Genomic DNA, 17,422 nt, shown 5'->3' with positions numbered 1-17,422 from the left:
AACTACAGACTCACTCCCAATCTAAACTATGGAATGAACTTCCCATTGCAGTCAGAACTACAGACTCACTCCCAATCTAAACTATGGAATGAACTTCCCATTGCAGTCACCCACCCACACTGCACAGAGAAATGCCAAACAGGCCTACATCTGGCTCTGGTCCAATCGGTTGTTGGGCTACATTGATTGTATGAAACACTTTGTGATTCATAAATTAATAACTTTTAAACTGACACAGCTATGTGTGTCCCTGTGTCCCTGGGTCTGTCTGTCCGAGCACGAAGATAGCGTTATAGCGTTTGTCCACCACCAAGTTCTGATGCTTCTTTTGTACAGTTCTACTGAATGCGTGTGACGATGACGATGGCATTATTAGCCTGATGTCAGTGCTAAACATCTCCGATATGCCTATATATGGAGCTCTAGGTGAAAGCCTTCGTAGCAGCCACCCCCACCCATGTAACCAAGACTCTCACTTCCATTCATAGAATTGGATCCGGGAGATCTGCTCGTTGGTTATTGCGAACGCAGTGATTGCGAACGCAGTGAGCACTTACTATGAGACCTAGCAGATCATGTCTGTGTGTGTGTCCGTCCCCCCTTTGTGCCCATATATGGAGCTGAGCCTACGCATGTTTGATGAATGTTTTTATGTGATGTATTCCCATGCTTTTGTTCTTGCTTAATGTAAGTCGCTCTGGATTAAGAGCGTCTGCTAAATGCCTAAATTGTAAATTGTAATTGAGTGATTTGTTTGTCATTGATGCAACACACTCCATATTTGGACATATAGCTGCTTTGGGGACTCCTTATATGGTTATGGCTGAGTCATGGTGAATTGTTATTGCAATTTACGATCTGCGTTCGCTTCCCGCGTTTGCGCGTCTTACTTGTTTAGTCTCCACACATATCCGACTAGGATGTTGGGCTCTATGACATCTGACACGTTGGGCTCTATGACATCTGAGACGTTGGGCTCTATGACATCTGACACGTTGGGCTCTATGACATCTGACACGTTGGGCTCTATGACATCTGAGACGTTGGGCTCTATGACATCTGACACGTTGGGCTCTATGACATCTGAGACGTTGGGCTCTATGACATCTGACATGTCTAGTACGACAATCCCTACATTTGTTTTCCGGGCTGACTTATTTGTGCCGACATCAGATCGATGTGGTAGAATCCATATACGGACAGATCTGATTGGCTCAGTCATTGTGACAAAGCATAGTGGGATAATACAGTATATAGCAGGGCTCTGCTGAAGGTTCTGAGCAGAAGGTTAAGCATCCTGGTTTCACTTCTAATGGGACACCACTGCAGGCTTCTGACCTATAGGCAACCAGCACAAGAGCTTTGAGCTATTTTATATATTCCATGCTTTTACACAGCAGGACTTGACCAATAGGATACCATTGACCAATAGGATACCACTGACCAATAGGATACCATTGACCAATAGGATACCACTGACCAATAGGATACCATTGACCAATAGGACTTATCTATGCTAGTGAGTAATGTTGTGCTGGGCGGTGCGTCTGAGAGGCCCAGAGACAGCCAATCAAAGCGCTGTGACAGTGAGACACTGTGTGTACTCCTTTGGAGGTGACTGTTGGGACGACAAGAAGAAGATTGATGTGAACGTCTTCAACACAAAGTCTTTGATCTGGAGGAAGTTGACCCCAGAGACCCGTGGAACAGGAGAACGCCACCATGAGGTTCCCTCCAGGCGCCGGGGCCACACACCTGTGCTGATTGAAGACACTGTCTATCTCTGGGGAGGTTATCCTTACTGCAATGTGCTTTATGCATTTGATGTCGACGCCCACAGATGGTTCAAACCACAGGTTTCTGGGACTGTTCCAGAGGGGAGGGAAAACCACTCAGCCTGTGTTTTGGGGATGGTCATGTTTATTCATGGAGGATACACCATGCTTACTGGACCCTTTATGTCATGACATGTACAAGTTGGACACCAGCACAATGGTCTGGACTTTAATTAACACCAGAGGAACTGCACCTCCTGCTTTATCACGTCACTCTGCTACCATTATCGGGACAAAGATGTTTGTATTTGGAGGCTGGTGTGGTCAGTACACCATCAGAGTGTTTTACACAGAGACCAACCACTGGCTGGACACACCTACACAGCTTCTACCAGAAGAACGCTGGGATCATTCAGCCTTTACCTACAATGGAGAGCTGTACATATGTGGTCGTCTCTACGGTCACAAGTACTTAAATGATCCGTGGAAATTCAGTCCAGAGACCTTCTCCTGGAAGAAGGTTGAGCCCAAGGGGAATCGCCCACATATGTGGAATAGGATGTGCTGTTGCATGGTGGGAGATCGTGTCATCCTCTTTGGAGGATACACACCTGGTGACCTGTATGTCTTAGACTTCAGTCCTAGCCTCAAGACATTATGTAAGCTAGCGGTTATTCAGTACGGTCTGGAGCAGTCTGGACTCCGACACGACATCAGGTGGGAACTGGCAGCCATGACTAGCAACAGCAGCTGATTGAACAAGCAAACAAATAATATTATACAATGAAGAATAAAAAGTATAAGTGGAGCCAATAAAAGAAGGAATACTTTAAATGCTTAGTATGAGGTATAAAGTACAGCAGCCTTGTGTTCATAAAACAGAAAGATTGGGTATCGGGTAAGACTGACGTTATGTATCTTTCAGGTCGTTTCACTTCTTTGTCTCAACCATTACTCAATGGCTCTGGTCTCAGCCACCGCGGCGGATATTTTGACATTCCGTATTTATTTATCATCTCGATGTTCTGGACATCTTTGTCATGTCAGCATGTTTGAGTTCATAAAGTAAGGCGATTATTGAAGCATTTAGTTCACCTATGTGCGCATTAAACCTAGTAGAGCTGTAGTAGTAACCCTAAGGATTTGTATAGTCGACTATAATATGAATACATTTGCTGTTAGTCGACTGATAGTCGACTGAGCAATCCCCCCCCCCGAGAGGCTTGTCATTAGCCAGATTGAGCAGGTGAGACTCTGGAGTCTTATCAGGCCAGCAGCACTGTGCCATTCAAGTCACAGGCAGTGGCACGTTGCCACACAGGCAGACACACTCCACATGCACATTATGGATTGATTAAAAACAGTCAGAAAGCATGTTCAAATGTGTTTATTTCCCCCACAGACCTATAGTGGAATAATACAATAATATAATATAATACAATAATATAATGAACATCGACTGAGAGGTGGTCAGTCGACTGAGACCCGTTCCGATCGATTAGTCGACTATTTGACTAATCGAGGTCAGCCCTAAAAACCTAGTGATCTGTTTGCATTCTGGGCAGTCCGGCTGCCCGGCCCAATCTCACCGAAAACCGAACAATCACCATGTGTTGTTCTATTGTGATGTATCACCATGTGTTGTTCTATTGTGATGTATCAAGGTCGCTATAGTTCGTATCCCCGGACCGGCACGTTACAATTACCACCGCTGAAGTGCCCTTGGTCAAGGCATTGAACCCCTACCATGAAATGTTCTATGAGCAGGGCCTGGCTGTAAACAAGTTCTTGAGCTTAGTCCAGTTACCCTGGGTAAACATAGTACCTTTCCTTTCCTTAGTCCAGTTACCCTGGGTAAACATAATACCTTTCCTTTCCTTAGTCCAGTTACCCTGGGTAAACATAGTACCTTTCCTTTCCTTAGTCCAGTTACCCTGGGTAAACATAGTACCTTTCCTTTCCTTAGTCCAGTTACCCTGGGTAAACATAGTACCTTTCCTTTCCTTAGTCCAGTTACCCTGCATGGGTAAACATAGTACCTTTCCTTTCCTTAGTCCAGTTACCCTGCATGGGTAAACATAGTACCTTTCCTTTCCTTAGTCCAGTTACCCTGCAGGGTAAACATAGTACCTTTCCTTTCCTTAGTCCAGTTACCCTGCAGGGTAAACATAGTACCTTTCCTTTTTGTTCTATTGTGATGTATCACCATGTGTTGTTCCTGCTAACTGTAAATCACTCTGCTTTAAGAGCGTCTGATAAATGCCTAAATTGGTGTGTGTGTGTGTGTGTGTGTGTGTGTGTGTGTGTGTGTGTGTGTGTGTGTGTGTGTGTGTGTGTGTGTGTGTGTGTGTGTGTGTGTGTGTGTGTGTGTGTGTGTGTGTGTGTGTGTGTGTGTGTGTGTGTGTGTGTGTGTGTGTGTGTGTGTGTCAGACCCCTCTCCCAGACCAGGAAGGACCCTCTGGAGGTTCGATGTCCAGCTTTGAGCTGATGAGTTCTAAAGACCTGGCGTACCAGATGACCCTCTATGACTGGGAGCTGTTCAGCTGTCTGCATGAGGTATGACCTTTAACCTTTGACCTCTATGACTGGGAGCTGTTCAGCTGTCTGCATGAGGTATGACCTATGACCTTTAACCTTTGAGCTCTATGACCTCTCTCTCTCTCTGTGTCTCTCTCTCTAGTTAACGTAAGGTCTGTCTCTCTCTCTCTCTCTCTCTGAGTTCTTCCCAGCTAAGTCCTGCCCTATGCGGGAACTAACTATTTCCGTAGACAACGCCCTGGTAACGTCTGTCCCAACAGCCAGGAATCTTGGTGTTGTCCTGGACAGTCAGCTCTCGTTCAAAACTCACATCACAGCTGTCACTCGATCCTGTAGGTTCACACTCTATAACAGACGACGAATTAGACCGTTCCTCACCCAGGAATCAGCCCAGCTCCTAATCCAGACAACAGTGTTGTCAAAACTCGACTATTGTAACTCCCTCCTTACTGGCCTACCAGCATGTGCACTTAAGCCTCTCCAGCTGATCCAAAATGCCGCAGCTCGCTTGGTCTTCAACCAGCCAAAATTCTCACATGTCTCCCCCCTGCTCCGCTCCCTCCACTGGCTCCCGGTCGCTGCCCGCACAGAATACAAAACTCTGATGCTGGCATTCAAAGCAACCAAAGGCATGGCTCCCCCATATCTTGCAAGTATGATCGAACCCTACAAACCCTCCCGCTCACTCAGATCAGCCAACGCAGGGAAGCTGGAAGTACCCTCACTAAAAACGCCGGGACAACGCTCCACACGTCCCAAACTCTTCTCCCTTCTGGCTCCAAAACTGTGGAATGCACTTCCCACTGCAGTCAGAACTGCAGCATCACTCCCAATCTTCCGCCGTAGTTTGAAAACCCACCTTTTCAGACTCCATCATGGCCCATAGCACTTACCCCACCCCCTTAGATAGCAATTCTGTAGACTTAGATAGCATTTGATACAGACTTATAGCATGTTATGTAAACAGCATAAGTGCATTGTATGTAGTCATAGCACGTCATAGTACATAATGTATATCATAATAGTATAAGATGTATAGCTTATTTCAGTATAGATATTCCACTGTTACTTTCTTAGCTTACGCATGTTTCATGATAAATGTTTTTATGTGATGTATTTCCCCATGCTTTTTTGTTCTTGCTTAATGTAAGTCGCTCTGGATTAAGAGCGTCTGCTAAATGCCTAAATTGTAATTGTAAATTGTGTCTCTCTCTCTCTCTCTCTAGTTAACGTAAGGTCTCTCTCTCTCTGTCTCTCTCTGTCTCTTGTCACAGCCCCCTGTAGTTGGGCTACTAGGGCCTGTGTGGTTTGTTACAGGTAGGCCTAGTCTGGTGCTTCCCACAGGTCCTGCCGAGTTGCTGATCAGGTGCATTGGGATCACCTGATCAGTGTTCCCAGGGTGCACTATAAGAGGCTGGGTGTGGCCACGCTCAGTCTCTCTCTCCTTCCATGAGAGCAGCAGCACCTTTGCACCATTCAACACCCCACACTACACCCACCACACATCCACTCACTGGGCCTGATTCTTCAACGCGTTTACGCTGATATAATGACGTGAAGCTAGCGGAAAGGCATTTACGTGGATTTCCCACATTAATTTGGAATTCATGGAAATGGCCGTGAACTTGACGCTCACGTAGGTTGGTCGGAAACTCCGTAAAATCCCACGGGACCTCTTTAGGTGGTGGACGAATTTACGGATATATTCAGAAGGCTTTAGTCTTCATGCTGGATCAATAAATAGTTCCCAAATCGCAGATAAAATATGTAGGCATGTGTCCCGACCCCAACATTGTTCAGCACATAAAAAATGATATATAAAAGCCGAGTGCACTTGCACTTGTATGCCTATGCATGCATTCTAGAGGCAAGTCCCATAAGGAAACTGCCCCTGCAAGCGACACCTTTTTATTTATTAGGATATTTCTATAGCATGCGCGATTCCGCTGCTCACTTGACAGCCTTCTCTAGGGCTACTCGCAGTGCAACGCGTTGTGAGCTTGTAGATCGGCTCCCGTGAACTCGCGCTGCATGTTAAAAAACAAACTCACAATTATAATAAGAACATAGGCCTACACTTATCTGCATTCTGCACTGTACGAATCCAACGTTGTTTAGTGTGTGTTAGTGTTGTTTAGTGAGTCAGTTCTCTGACTGTGTGTGTGTGTGTGTGTGTGTGTGTGTGTGGGGCGGACAGCAGCATGCGGCCGCTGAACCGAGTCCAATCTGGGTGAAATTTACATTGGAAAATTAATATAACGGCGCGGTGAGCCCGGCAAGGACAGAACACGGCCCGGCCCGACTGTTATATGGTCTATCTATGGCATTCTATGGTTCACAGACATGCCGGTCTGACAGACAGACAGCAGTCACGACGAGGGCTATAAATCCACATTATGGGCGTGCAATTTGGCCAGTCAGTTTTAAGCCAGCTCACCTTAATTAATTATAATATGGGCAACGTTGTAGCTGCATGTAGGCTATATGCTGTAGGCTACTACATTGATCTCATGATGAGATCAATCAAGTTTGCCGTGTCCCGCGAATCATTTGAATATGACGACATCATGAAATTAATTTACATCTGATACATCGGATATCTATTTTACTTCTGCAGGCGAGTGTTCTTTCTTTTTTTATAACCCTGCAGTGCATTCATCAGTAAGGGCTTATCATTGCCGAGTTGTAATATAGCATTTGGTCGTGTGGTGAACAGTACAAATTAACTTCTTTCTCATTATGTGAAAGTAACTGTAACATATCAGTTAACTCTGACATATATGGATCCAGTGAAGCAATGCATGCGTGCCAAGTTGGCAAGTTTCGTTTATAATTATATACATATAACTCGCGCTGTTTGCTTGAAGATCTGTCCGTGCAGAGAACCTCCTGTCAAAATGAACTACTCTACAAGCTCATCGCGCTGTTGTATAGAATTTAAAGTTTGGGAATCCTCTGTGCCGGCTATGATGACGTATTTCGAGATTTCCTGTTGCCTTATATGGTGTAGAATGGGCGTGGATGTTCCAACTAACCAGGCGACACCAGGCGAATCGCTTGGGGAAAATGCGGAAAGGATACACTCAGTGATCCGCATAAATGAAGTGATTACACCAGCTTCTCTGAATAACACGTCATCTCAACGTAGCTTGATCGGACGTATAAATACGATATCTGTTTCCGCCACAGTGTAACGGTGGCATATTTATTTTTAATGAATCAGGCCTCTCACTGACACTACTGATCTACTGATTAACACACTACACCCACCACACATCCATTCACTATCACTACTGATCTACTGATTAACACACTACACCCACCACACATCCACTCACTGACACTACTGATCTACTGATTAACACACTACACCCACCACACATCCACTCACTGACACTACTGATCTACTGATTAACACACTACACCCACCACACATCCACTCACTGACACTACTGATCTACTGAATAACACACTACACCCACCACACATCCACTCACTGACACTACTGATCTACTGATTAACACACTACACCCACCACACATCCACTCACTGACACTATACTGATCTACTGATTAACACACTACACCCACCACACATCCACTCACTGACACTACTGATCTACTGATTAACACACTACACCCACCACACATCCACTCACTGACACTACTGATCTACTGATTAACACACTCCACCTTAGAACTGTAGTATTGTTTGTTTGATTCTTATTATGTTTGTTTATATTGTAAATAAATATTGGTTTGTGCACTTTTAAACAGCCGTGTGTCTTCCTCCTTTGTTATGGCCCAAGAGCCAGGTCATAACACTCTCTCTGTCTCTCTCTCTCTCTCTCTCTCTCTCTCTCTCTCACTCTAGTTAACGTAAGGTCTCTCTCTCTCTCTAGTTAACGTAAGGTCTCTCTCTCTCTCTCTCTCTCTCTCTCAGCATGAGCTGCTCTACCACACGTTGGGGGCTCAGAGCTTGGGGCGAACGAGGGCCAACCTGCAGCTGTTCTTAAGGAGGTTTAAGGAGGTCCAGCTGTGGGTGGTCAGCGAGGTGTGTCTGTGTGGCCAGCTGAGCAAACGAGTCCAGCTGCTGAAGAAGTTCATCAAGATAGCAGCGCAGTGAGTACCCCATGGCAGGGACCCCCAGGGACCCCCAGCGACCCCCAGGGACCCCCTGGGACCCCCAGGGACCCCCAGGTAGCCCCAGGGACCCCCATATAGCAGTGCAGTGAGTACCCCATGGCAGGGACCCCCAGCGATCCCCAGGGACCCCCTGGGACCCCCAGGGACCCCCAAATAGCAGCGCAGTGAGTAATAGGACCCCCACGTTGACACTAATCAGCCCCATGGACCCCCGTTTGAATAGATACTGCCACGGACCCCCGTTTGAATAGATACTGCCAGGGACCCCCGTTTGAATAGATACTGCAGGGACCCCCGTTTGAATAGATACTGCAGGGACCCCCGTTTGAATAGATACTGCAGGGACCCCCGTTTGAATAGATACTGCAGGGACCCCCGTTTGAATAGATACTGCAGGGACCCCCGTTTGAATAGATACTGCAGGGACCCCCGTTTGAATAGATACTGCCTCCAGGGACCCCCGTTTGAATAGATACTGCCTCCAGGGACCCCCGTTTGAATAGATACTGCAGGGACCCCCGTTTGAATAGATACTGCAGGGACCCCCGTTTGAATAGATACTGCCTCCAGGGACCCCCGTTTGAATAGATACTGCAGGGACCCCCGTTTGAATAGATACTGCCTCCAGGGACCCCCGTTTGAATAGATACTGCCTCCAGGGACCCCCGTTTGAATAGATACTGCCTCCAGGGACCCCCGTTTGAATAGATACTGCAGGGACCCCCGTTTGAATAGATACTGCAGGGACCCCCGTTTGAATAGATACTGCAGGGACCCCCGTTTGAATAGATACTGCATGGACCCCCGTCTGAATAGATACTGCAGGGACCCCCGTTTGAATAGATACTGCAGGGACCCCCGTTTGAATAGATACTGCATGGACCCCCGTTTGAATAGATACTGCAGGGACCCCCGTTTGAATAGATACTGCCAGGGACCCCCGTTTGAATAATAATAATAATCTTTATTGTCCCGAAGGATATTCATTTTCACAGGTCTGTTCAACACCAACAACAAAAACAGCACATAGTACAGAAACAACATTACACCAAGACAATACAAAACAAAACATGAGTTCCCCACTGTGTACAGAAACCATCCTATATCGGCGGGGCAGTTTGTTTAATGCCGCGATGGCTGAGGGGACAAAACTCCTACTGAAACGAACCTTTTTCCAGGGTAAGGTTCTGTATCTTTGTCCTGATGGCATGAGGTTGAAGAAGCGATACAGGGGATGATCAGTGTCACGTGATATTGAGAGTGCTATAGTCGTGTGATGGCCTTATTGTTCATATCAGAAAGTGTTGGTGTGGAAAGTCCGATAATCTTGGAGGCAATACGGGTGATACTGAAAAGTTTGCTTCTGTTAGGCATGGGTAGTATGTTGTAAAAACATGCAGAACAGTACAACAGAATAGGTTGGATAATGCTTTTGTACAATAATAAAAGAAGATGAGGAGCAACAGATAATGATCTTAACTTGCGGATTACATGAAGTCTTTGCTGAAAACGTGACTGGATATATGTAATATGTTGATCAAACCTAAGTCTATTGTCCAGGGTGAGTCCAAGATATGTGAAACTGGCAACCTGTTCTATTGTCTTACCATTAATGAGGAGTGGGTTAAGTCCAGTGTGGGTTGTTTCAATGACCAGTTCTTTTGTTTTGTCCACATTCAACACTAAATAGTTGTCAGTGCACCACTGTGTAAAATGAGAAATGGTATTCTGATAGACCGTGACAGAGTTATTGTCATGGAGCAGTCCGAGAATAGCAGTATCATCAGAGTATTTAAAGTATGTGATGTTAGTGGGTGAGGGGCTAGTACAGTCATTTGGGTATAGTGTATAGAGGAAAGGACTGAGGACACAGCCTTGGGGGGCCCCTGTGTTAGTGATAACAGTTGATGAAAATGATGTACCTACTTTAACTGCTTGTGGTCTGTTACTCAGGAAATTGTGAGTCCAGTGTATGAGGAGTGGTGGGATATTGAGGAGGTGCAGTTTCTTGATCATGTGATGGTGTTGAATGGTGTTGAAAGCAGAACTGAAATCAACGAAGAGAATAGTGGCAAAATTGTCCGAAGATGAGTCCAGATGTTGGAGAAGGGAATGAAGGATGCATGCCACAGCATCCTCTGTCCCCCTCTTTGCCCTATAGGCAAACTGGAAAGGATCCAGCTGTGACCTGACAGCTGGCAGAATAGATACTGGCAGAGTGGAGAGATACTGCAGGGACCCCCGTTTGAATAGATACTGCAGGGACCCCCGTTTGAATAGATACTGCCAGGGACCCCCGTTTGAATAGATACTGCAGGGACCCCCGTTTGAATAGATACTGCAGGGACCCCCGTTTGAATAGATACTGCAGGGACCCCCGTTTGAATAGATACTTCCAGGGACCCCCGTTTGAATAGATACTGCAGGGACCTCCATGAGAGAAGAGTTTTACGGCTCTAAACCATTATTTAATTCCAAGGACCCCCAGTTTTACAGGCATTAGTCTACAGACCCCCAGGGACCCCCATTACTGGCATCTCTATCTCTGAGACCCCCAATTTATATTGTAGAATCAATGTTAGTTTAACTCTGAGAGTGTACAAATGGAACCAAATGGACCTTTACGGGTCTGTAACTCTGAGAGTGTACATATGGAACCAAATGGACCCTTACAGGTCTGTAACTCTGAGGGTGTAACACATATGGAACCAAATGGACCCTTATGGGTCTGTAACTCTGAGAGTGTACACATGGAACCAAATGGACAGGATTTACTAAAGTTGTGCTGTCCACCTAACATGCATCTTTCTAAGTTTCACTTAGAGTTATTGTAGTTGTTGTAAAGTCTCACCTTAACTCCTACAAACTTTTGTATCGTTTGTTAGAACTGCTATCGTACTTTAACTACGTTTTTAAACATGTTGTCATTTATCTGTAGTTGTCGGGAGTTTAAGAACCTGAACTCCTTCTTTGCGATCATCATGGGGATGAGCAACCCTGCTGTTAGCAGACTGACACAAACCTGGGAGGTAACCTGTCTGTCTGTCTGTCTGTCTGTCTGTCTGTCTGTCTGTCTGTCTGTCTGTCTGTCTGTCTGTCTGTCTGTCTGTCTGTCTGTCTGTCTGTCTGTCTGCCACATGACGCCTTTGGACGCCTTTTTGAAAAAATAAATAAAATAATTTAATTCAAAAATATTTTAAAAATATATATATTTTTTTACTTCATCCAGATTTAGAAAATTCCTCTAATCTGGTGTTCAGGTGATGATATGCACATTACATTATTAACTATGCACATTACATTATTAACTATGCACATTACATTATTAACTATGCACATTACATTATTAACTATGCACATTACATTATTAACTATGCACATTACATTATTAACTATGCACATTACATTATTAACTATGCACATTACATTATTAACTATGAACATTACATTATTAACTATGCACATTACATTATTAACTATGAACATTACATTATTAACTATGCACATTACATTATTAACTATGCACATTACATTATTAACTATGCACATTACATTATTAACTATGCACATTACATTATTAACTATGCACATTACATTATTAACTATGCACATTACATTATTAACTATGCACATTACATTATTAACTATGCACATTACATTATTAACTATGCACATTACATTATTAACTATGCACATTACATTATTAACTATGCACATTACATTATTAACTATGAACATTACATTATTAACTATGCACATTACATTATTAACTATGCACATTACATTAATAACTATGCACATTACATTAATAACTATGCACATTACATTATTAACTATGCACATTACATTATTAACTATGCACATTACATTATTAACTATGCACATTACATTATTAACTATGCACATTACATTATTAACTATGCACATTACATTATTAACTATGCACATTACATTATTAACTATGCACATTACATTATTAACTATGCACATTACATTATTAACTATGCACATTACATTATTAACTATGCGCAATATAATTACAAAGTCTTTATTTTATTTATAATGGGCTTCGGCAACGAGGGCCAACACTGGTGTCCACCAGGTGGCGCTGGATGGTTAATCGCAGTAAAGCTTTCTGGTGTGAAGGCGACCTTAGGTAGCATTTTATGTAGACATAGCACTCTATAGAGCGTCGCAGTCCCTCCCCCTTTCAGAACGACGAGTGTCCCAGGAAATGAAAAGCAATGCATTTTTCCCATAGCCGTTTCTTAAAGTATTTATTTAAAGACGGTTACGCCGCGGACAAAGACAACTCGGATCGTGACAAATCATGACAATGATCACAATGTTTTGGGCCGATCAAATAATTTATAAGAAGAAAAACAAAACAAATAGTGTTGTCTCCTGCCTTTATTTTCTTCTTTCTAATGATTTGATCGGCCCAAAATATTGTGTTAATTGTCATGATTTGTCACGATCCGAGTTGGCTTTGTTCGCGGCGTAACCGTCTTTAAATAAATACTTTCAGAAACGGCTATGGAAAAAATGCATTGCTTTTCATTTCCTGGGCCACTCGCCGTTCTGAAAGGGGGAGGGACTGCGACGCTCTAAGAGCTATTTCTACGTATGTAATGTATCACCATGTGTTGTTCTAGTCACAGCACGTCATAGTACATATGTATAGCATAGTAGTATATATGTATAGTTTATATGTATAGTTTCATTATATAGATATTCCACTGTTACTTTCTTAGCTTACACATGTTTCATGATAAATGCTTTTTATGTGATGTATTCCCATGCTTTTTGTTCTTGCTTAATGTAAGTCGCTCTGGATTAAGAACGTCTGCTAAATGCCTAAATTGTAAATTGTTCTTGATTAATATGTAAATTGCTCTGGATTAAGAGCGTCTAATAAAATGACTACATTGCAAATTCTCTCTCTCTCTCTCTCTCTCTCTCTCTCTCTCTCTCTCTCTCTCTCTCTCTCTCTCTCTCTCTCTCTCTCTCTCTCTCTCTCTCTCTCTCTAGAAACTCCCCAGCAAGTTTAAGAAGTTTTATGCTGAATTTGAGAGCATGATGGTGAGTACGGGGTTAAAATGACACGTTAAAACTCTGTTAAACTGCTCAGGTTTCATTAAAAACACCAGAGGGGTCGCGTGGCTCAGCTGTGTGTGTGTGTGTGTGTGTGTGTGTGTGTGTGTGTGTGTGTGTGTGTGTGTGTGTGTGTGTGTGTGTGTGTGTGTGTGTGTGTGTGTGCGTGTGTGTGTGTGTGTGTGTGTGTGTGTGTGTGTGTGTGTGTGTGTGCGTGTGTGTGTGTGTGTGTGTGTGTGTGTGTGTGTGTGTGTGTGTGTGTGTGTGTGTGTGTGTGTGTGCGTGTGCGCGTGCGTGTGTGTAGGACCCATCCAGGAACCACAGAGCGTACAGACTCACTGTCACCAAACTGGAACCGCCAATCATCCCCTTTATGCCCCTCCTACTTAAAGGTACAGTAACACTAAGCCACTCCCACCCTTTTGTCAAGTCCCGCCCCTGGTCCCGCCCCTCTTCGCACCCATTAATTGTCATTTCGTGGTTGGACAAAAATCCTCTCTCTCTCTCCATCCACTAACATTGAAATAAGGGGGGTTTTTTCAGTTGCTTCGTAGCGCGCCACCAAGTGGCGCGCTACGAGCTTGTAGGTCTGCTATTTTTGAAAAATCGAAGAACGACTGACATTTTTAGAATCTGACCTCAGGTCAGAATGGGTTAATCTGACCAGTGTGTGTCCAGGTGGAAACCTCGTATGAATCTGATGAATCATGAGGTTTTAACCCTGTGAGAACCACTGACACAGAAACATGAGGTTTTCAGAAAACGGTCAGGATTTAGAAGACATTTGTATAAGGGGAACATGTAGCATCATGTGTAGTTCCCCGGTTTGGTCACTAGATGGGGCACTTTCCTAACTTTCCGTGCAGTGTGTTAATGTGCACTGAAAAGTCCCAGCTTGTTGAATTCATTAAAAATAAGATAAGACAAAAATGAAGTCCCAACTCGTAGCTTCAACAACGGTGATGTTTTAACCCATTTTAGTCCTAAGGACCATTCTACAAAATGTCTTCTGAATCTAAAATCATTATTTTTTCTGAAAAACCCATGTTTCAATGTCATTGGTTCTCAATATTTCATGTCAAGGACCCCCAGAATTATCTGTAATTGGCCGCCGAGCCCTATCTGAAAATGTTGTTTCATATAACTCAAATCAGAAGCAAAGATTTGAGTTAAAAACGTTTGCTCGGAAAGAATATATTCAACTATTTACGCCACATTTTCAAGATTTTTCAAAAATATCAGACCTACAAGCTATGAGCTTGTAGATCTGCTATTTTTCAAAAGCTAAAGTACACATACTGTACACCCACAGATAACACTATCTATAGAAAATAAACGGAGACTTAATAGTTATTCCGTACGGGAACCCCATTTGGTGTTTTAAGCATCATGTTACACTTTAGCTGTTGGAAAATAGCAGACCTACAAGCTCGTAGCGCGGCACCGAGTGCCGTGCTATGAGCTTGTAGGTCTGCTATTTTTGAAAAATCGTGAAAATCTTTGAATATTATATTGTTACAGTGCGAACGTCTTTAACTCAAATCTTTGCTTCTGAGGGGGGGGGGGGGGGGGGGGGGGGGGGTGGCTCGTGGCCAAGTACATATCACTTTTGGGGTCATTGACATGAAATATTGAACACCACCGATATAGAAACATGAGGTATTTCAGAAAACTGTCAGAATTTAGCAGACATTTTTTTTTAATTTCGACGTCAGGCTCGGTTGTTTCGACTTATACATAATAATAATAATAATAATAATAATAATATTATACAGTGTTCATCAGGGTCATGTTTTAGTTTGTTTTTGTCCACAGACATGACGTTCACACATGAAGGACACAAGACAATAGTGGACAACATGGTGAACTATGAGAAGATGGTGAGTTTTATTATTATTATTATTATTATTTTTTTTTATCCCATGAGTTTTGCAACCCATTTTCTCACCCGCTTCTTTTCACCTTCTCAATCTCTCTCTCTCTCTCTCTCTCTCTCTCTCTCTCTCTCTCTCTCTCTCTCTCTCTCTCTCTCTCTCTCTCTCTCTCTAGGTAATGTAAAGTGAATGTCTCTCTCTCTCTAGGTTTAGGTTTTAGGTTTATTTATTTAGCATGTAGTACAAAAAATAGACAATTACATATCACAGAACAAAAATACAATGCAAATAAGCCAGAAGGCTTATTTGGAATCCTTTCCTGTAGGAAGAGGTCATTGGTTTAAAAGTTCATAAAGAACAGTACATAAATCTACAAGTTGGCAAAGGGGGGCAGCTGTGCAGTAAAGAAATAAAAACACAGACTGCACAAAAAACAGAAATAAATCTAATCAGTTCCATAGACGAGGGCCTCTAAATCTGATGAAAGATTGATGTTTGGAAGTGCGACAATATGGTAATTCAAAATGATCTCTTTGCCTTGTGGGGTAGGAGTGAATGTCTGTGTGAGGCAATGAGATTGGTACAGTATCATCTGCAAATAAAATAGGAAGAAACGTATTGCAGTTCATGGTTAAATCATTAATATAAATCAAAAATAATAAAGGACCAAGTATGGAGCCCTGTGGCACTCCGACTAATATATTCAACTTTGCAGATATACAACCATTGATACATACATATTGGTCTCTGTCTTCTAGATAATTAGAAAACCACTTGAGAGCAACATCCTGTAGGCCATATCTATTAAGTTTAGAAACAAGAATTTTATGATTTAGGTACAGTAATGTAAAGTGAATGTCTCTCTCTCTCTCTCTCTCTAGGTACAGTAATGTAAAGTGAATCTCTCTCTCTCTCTCTCTCTCTCTCTCTCTCCATAGCGTATCATAGCGAACACCGTCCGTCAAGTGAGACACTGCAGAAGTCAGCCGTTCAGTAAGTCTGTCATTATGATGTCATTATGATGTCATTATGAAGTCAGCCGTTCAGTAAGTACTTTTACTTCATCATGACCGTCCGTCCTTCGCACGACATCATCGCAGTGAGTTATTAATGTGACCTAAATAGAGGTTATTTATGTTAAATAGAGGCGGTTCTACAGCGTCCGCGCTGCGCTCGCTGACCCTCGGCTCGCCTGAGGTCCGTCTGGGAAATTACTTTTAACATTGCCCTATTATTGCGAACGCAGTGATTGCGAACGCAGTGAGCACTTACTATGAGACCTAGCAGATCATGTCTGTCCGTGCGTGCGTGCGTGTGTCCCCCCTTTGTGCCCATATATGGAGCTGAGTGATTTGTTTGTGACACACTCCATATTTGGACGTATAGCTGCTTTGGGGACTCCTTATATGGTTATGGCTAAGTTAAAAACTTAACTTAAAAATAACTTAACTTAAAAAAATAATAACTTAAAAATAAATCTTAAAAAACCCAAATATGTACGAGCTGCGTTCGCTTCCCGCGTTATAGCGCCACCAGGAGGCCACTCTGTGCAAAACTCTCATCTTTATATCACTCTGACAAATCTCTTTCTCTCTCTCTCTCTCTCTCTCTCTCTCTCTCTCTCTCTCTCTCTCTCTCTCTCTCTCTACCAGACCCAGACATATGCCAGCCCAACAAGGGTCACGCGGAGGTCAGGTCGTACGTGAGGAAGCTGTGCGTGATCGACAACCAGCGGACGCTGACGCAGCTCTCCTATAGGCTGGAGCCCCGGCGGACATGAGCCCCTGGCCCCGCCTCCTCTGTGACATCATCGTCGTCGTCGTCATAGCCACGCCCACACGTGGACAGTAGCCAATCAGCAGTGCAGCGCTGCCTGAGACCCATGTGACTGATATCCTGGCCAATCAGGAGAGCCCAGTTGTGTACCGTGTCACCCCGAAACCCCCGCCCCCCATGTGTGTAAGGGATAATATAACGCCCCCTAGAGGTTAGTGTC

The 17,422-nt window shown here is 43.6% G+C and overlaps 1 protein-coding gene across 1 annotated transcript in view; it reads left to right on the top strand.

The window, feature by feature from the left end:
• Positions 1–17,206, top strand: part of LOC308325981 (rap guanine nucleotide exchange factor 4-like) — a gene marked incomplete at both ends in the record, with an annotated part of 44,728 nt that extends 27,522 nt beyond the window's left edge. The window contains 8 exons of the mRNA XM_080778780.1: positions 4,206–4,331; positions 8,256–8,434; positions 11,397–11,487; positions 13,490–13,540; positions 13,857–13,944; positions 15,368–15,432; positions 16,365–16,419; positions 17,079–17,206. Coding sequence (XP_080634906.1) covers positions 4,206–4,331; positions 8,256–8,434; positions 11,397–11,487; positions 13,490–13,540; positions 13,857–13,944; positions 15,368–15,432; positions 16,365–16,419; positions 17,079–17,206 — 783 coding nt within the window. The remainder of the gene's footprint in view (positions 1–4,205; positions 4,332–8,255; positions 8,435–11,396; positions 11,488–13,489; positions 13,541–13,856; positions 13,945–15,367; positions 15,433–16,364; positions 16,420–17,078) is intronic.
• Positions 17,207–17,422: the final 216 nt, after the last annotated feature.

Source organism: Protomyctophum bolini (genome assembly GCF_963924005.1).
Source record: "Protomyctophum bolini genome assembly, chromosome: 12".
In the NCBI taxonomy this organism is placed as follows: Eukaryota; Metazoa; Chordata; class Actinopteri; order Myctophiformes; family Myctophidae; genus Protomyctophum; species Protomyctophum bolini.
This window is presented reverse-complemented; position numbering and strand designations above follow the sequence as displayed.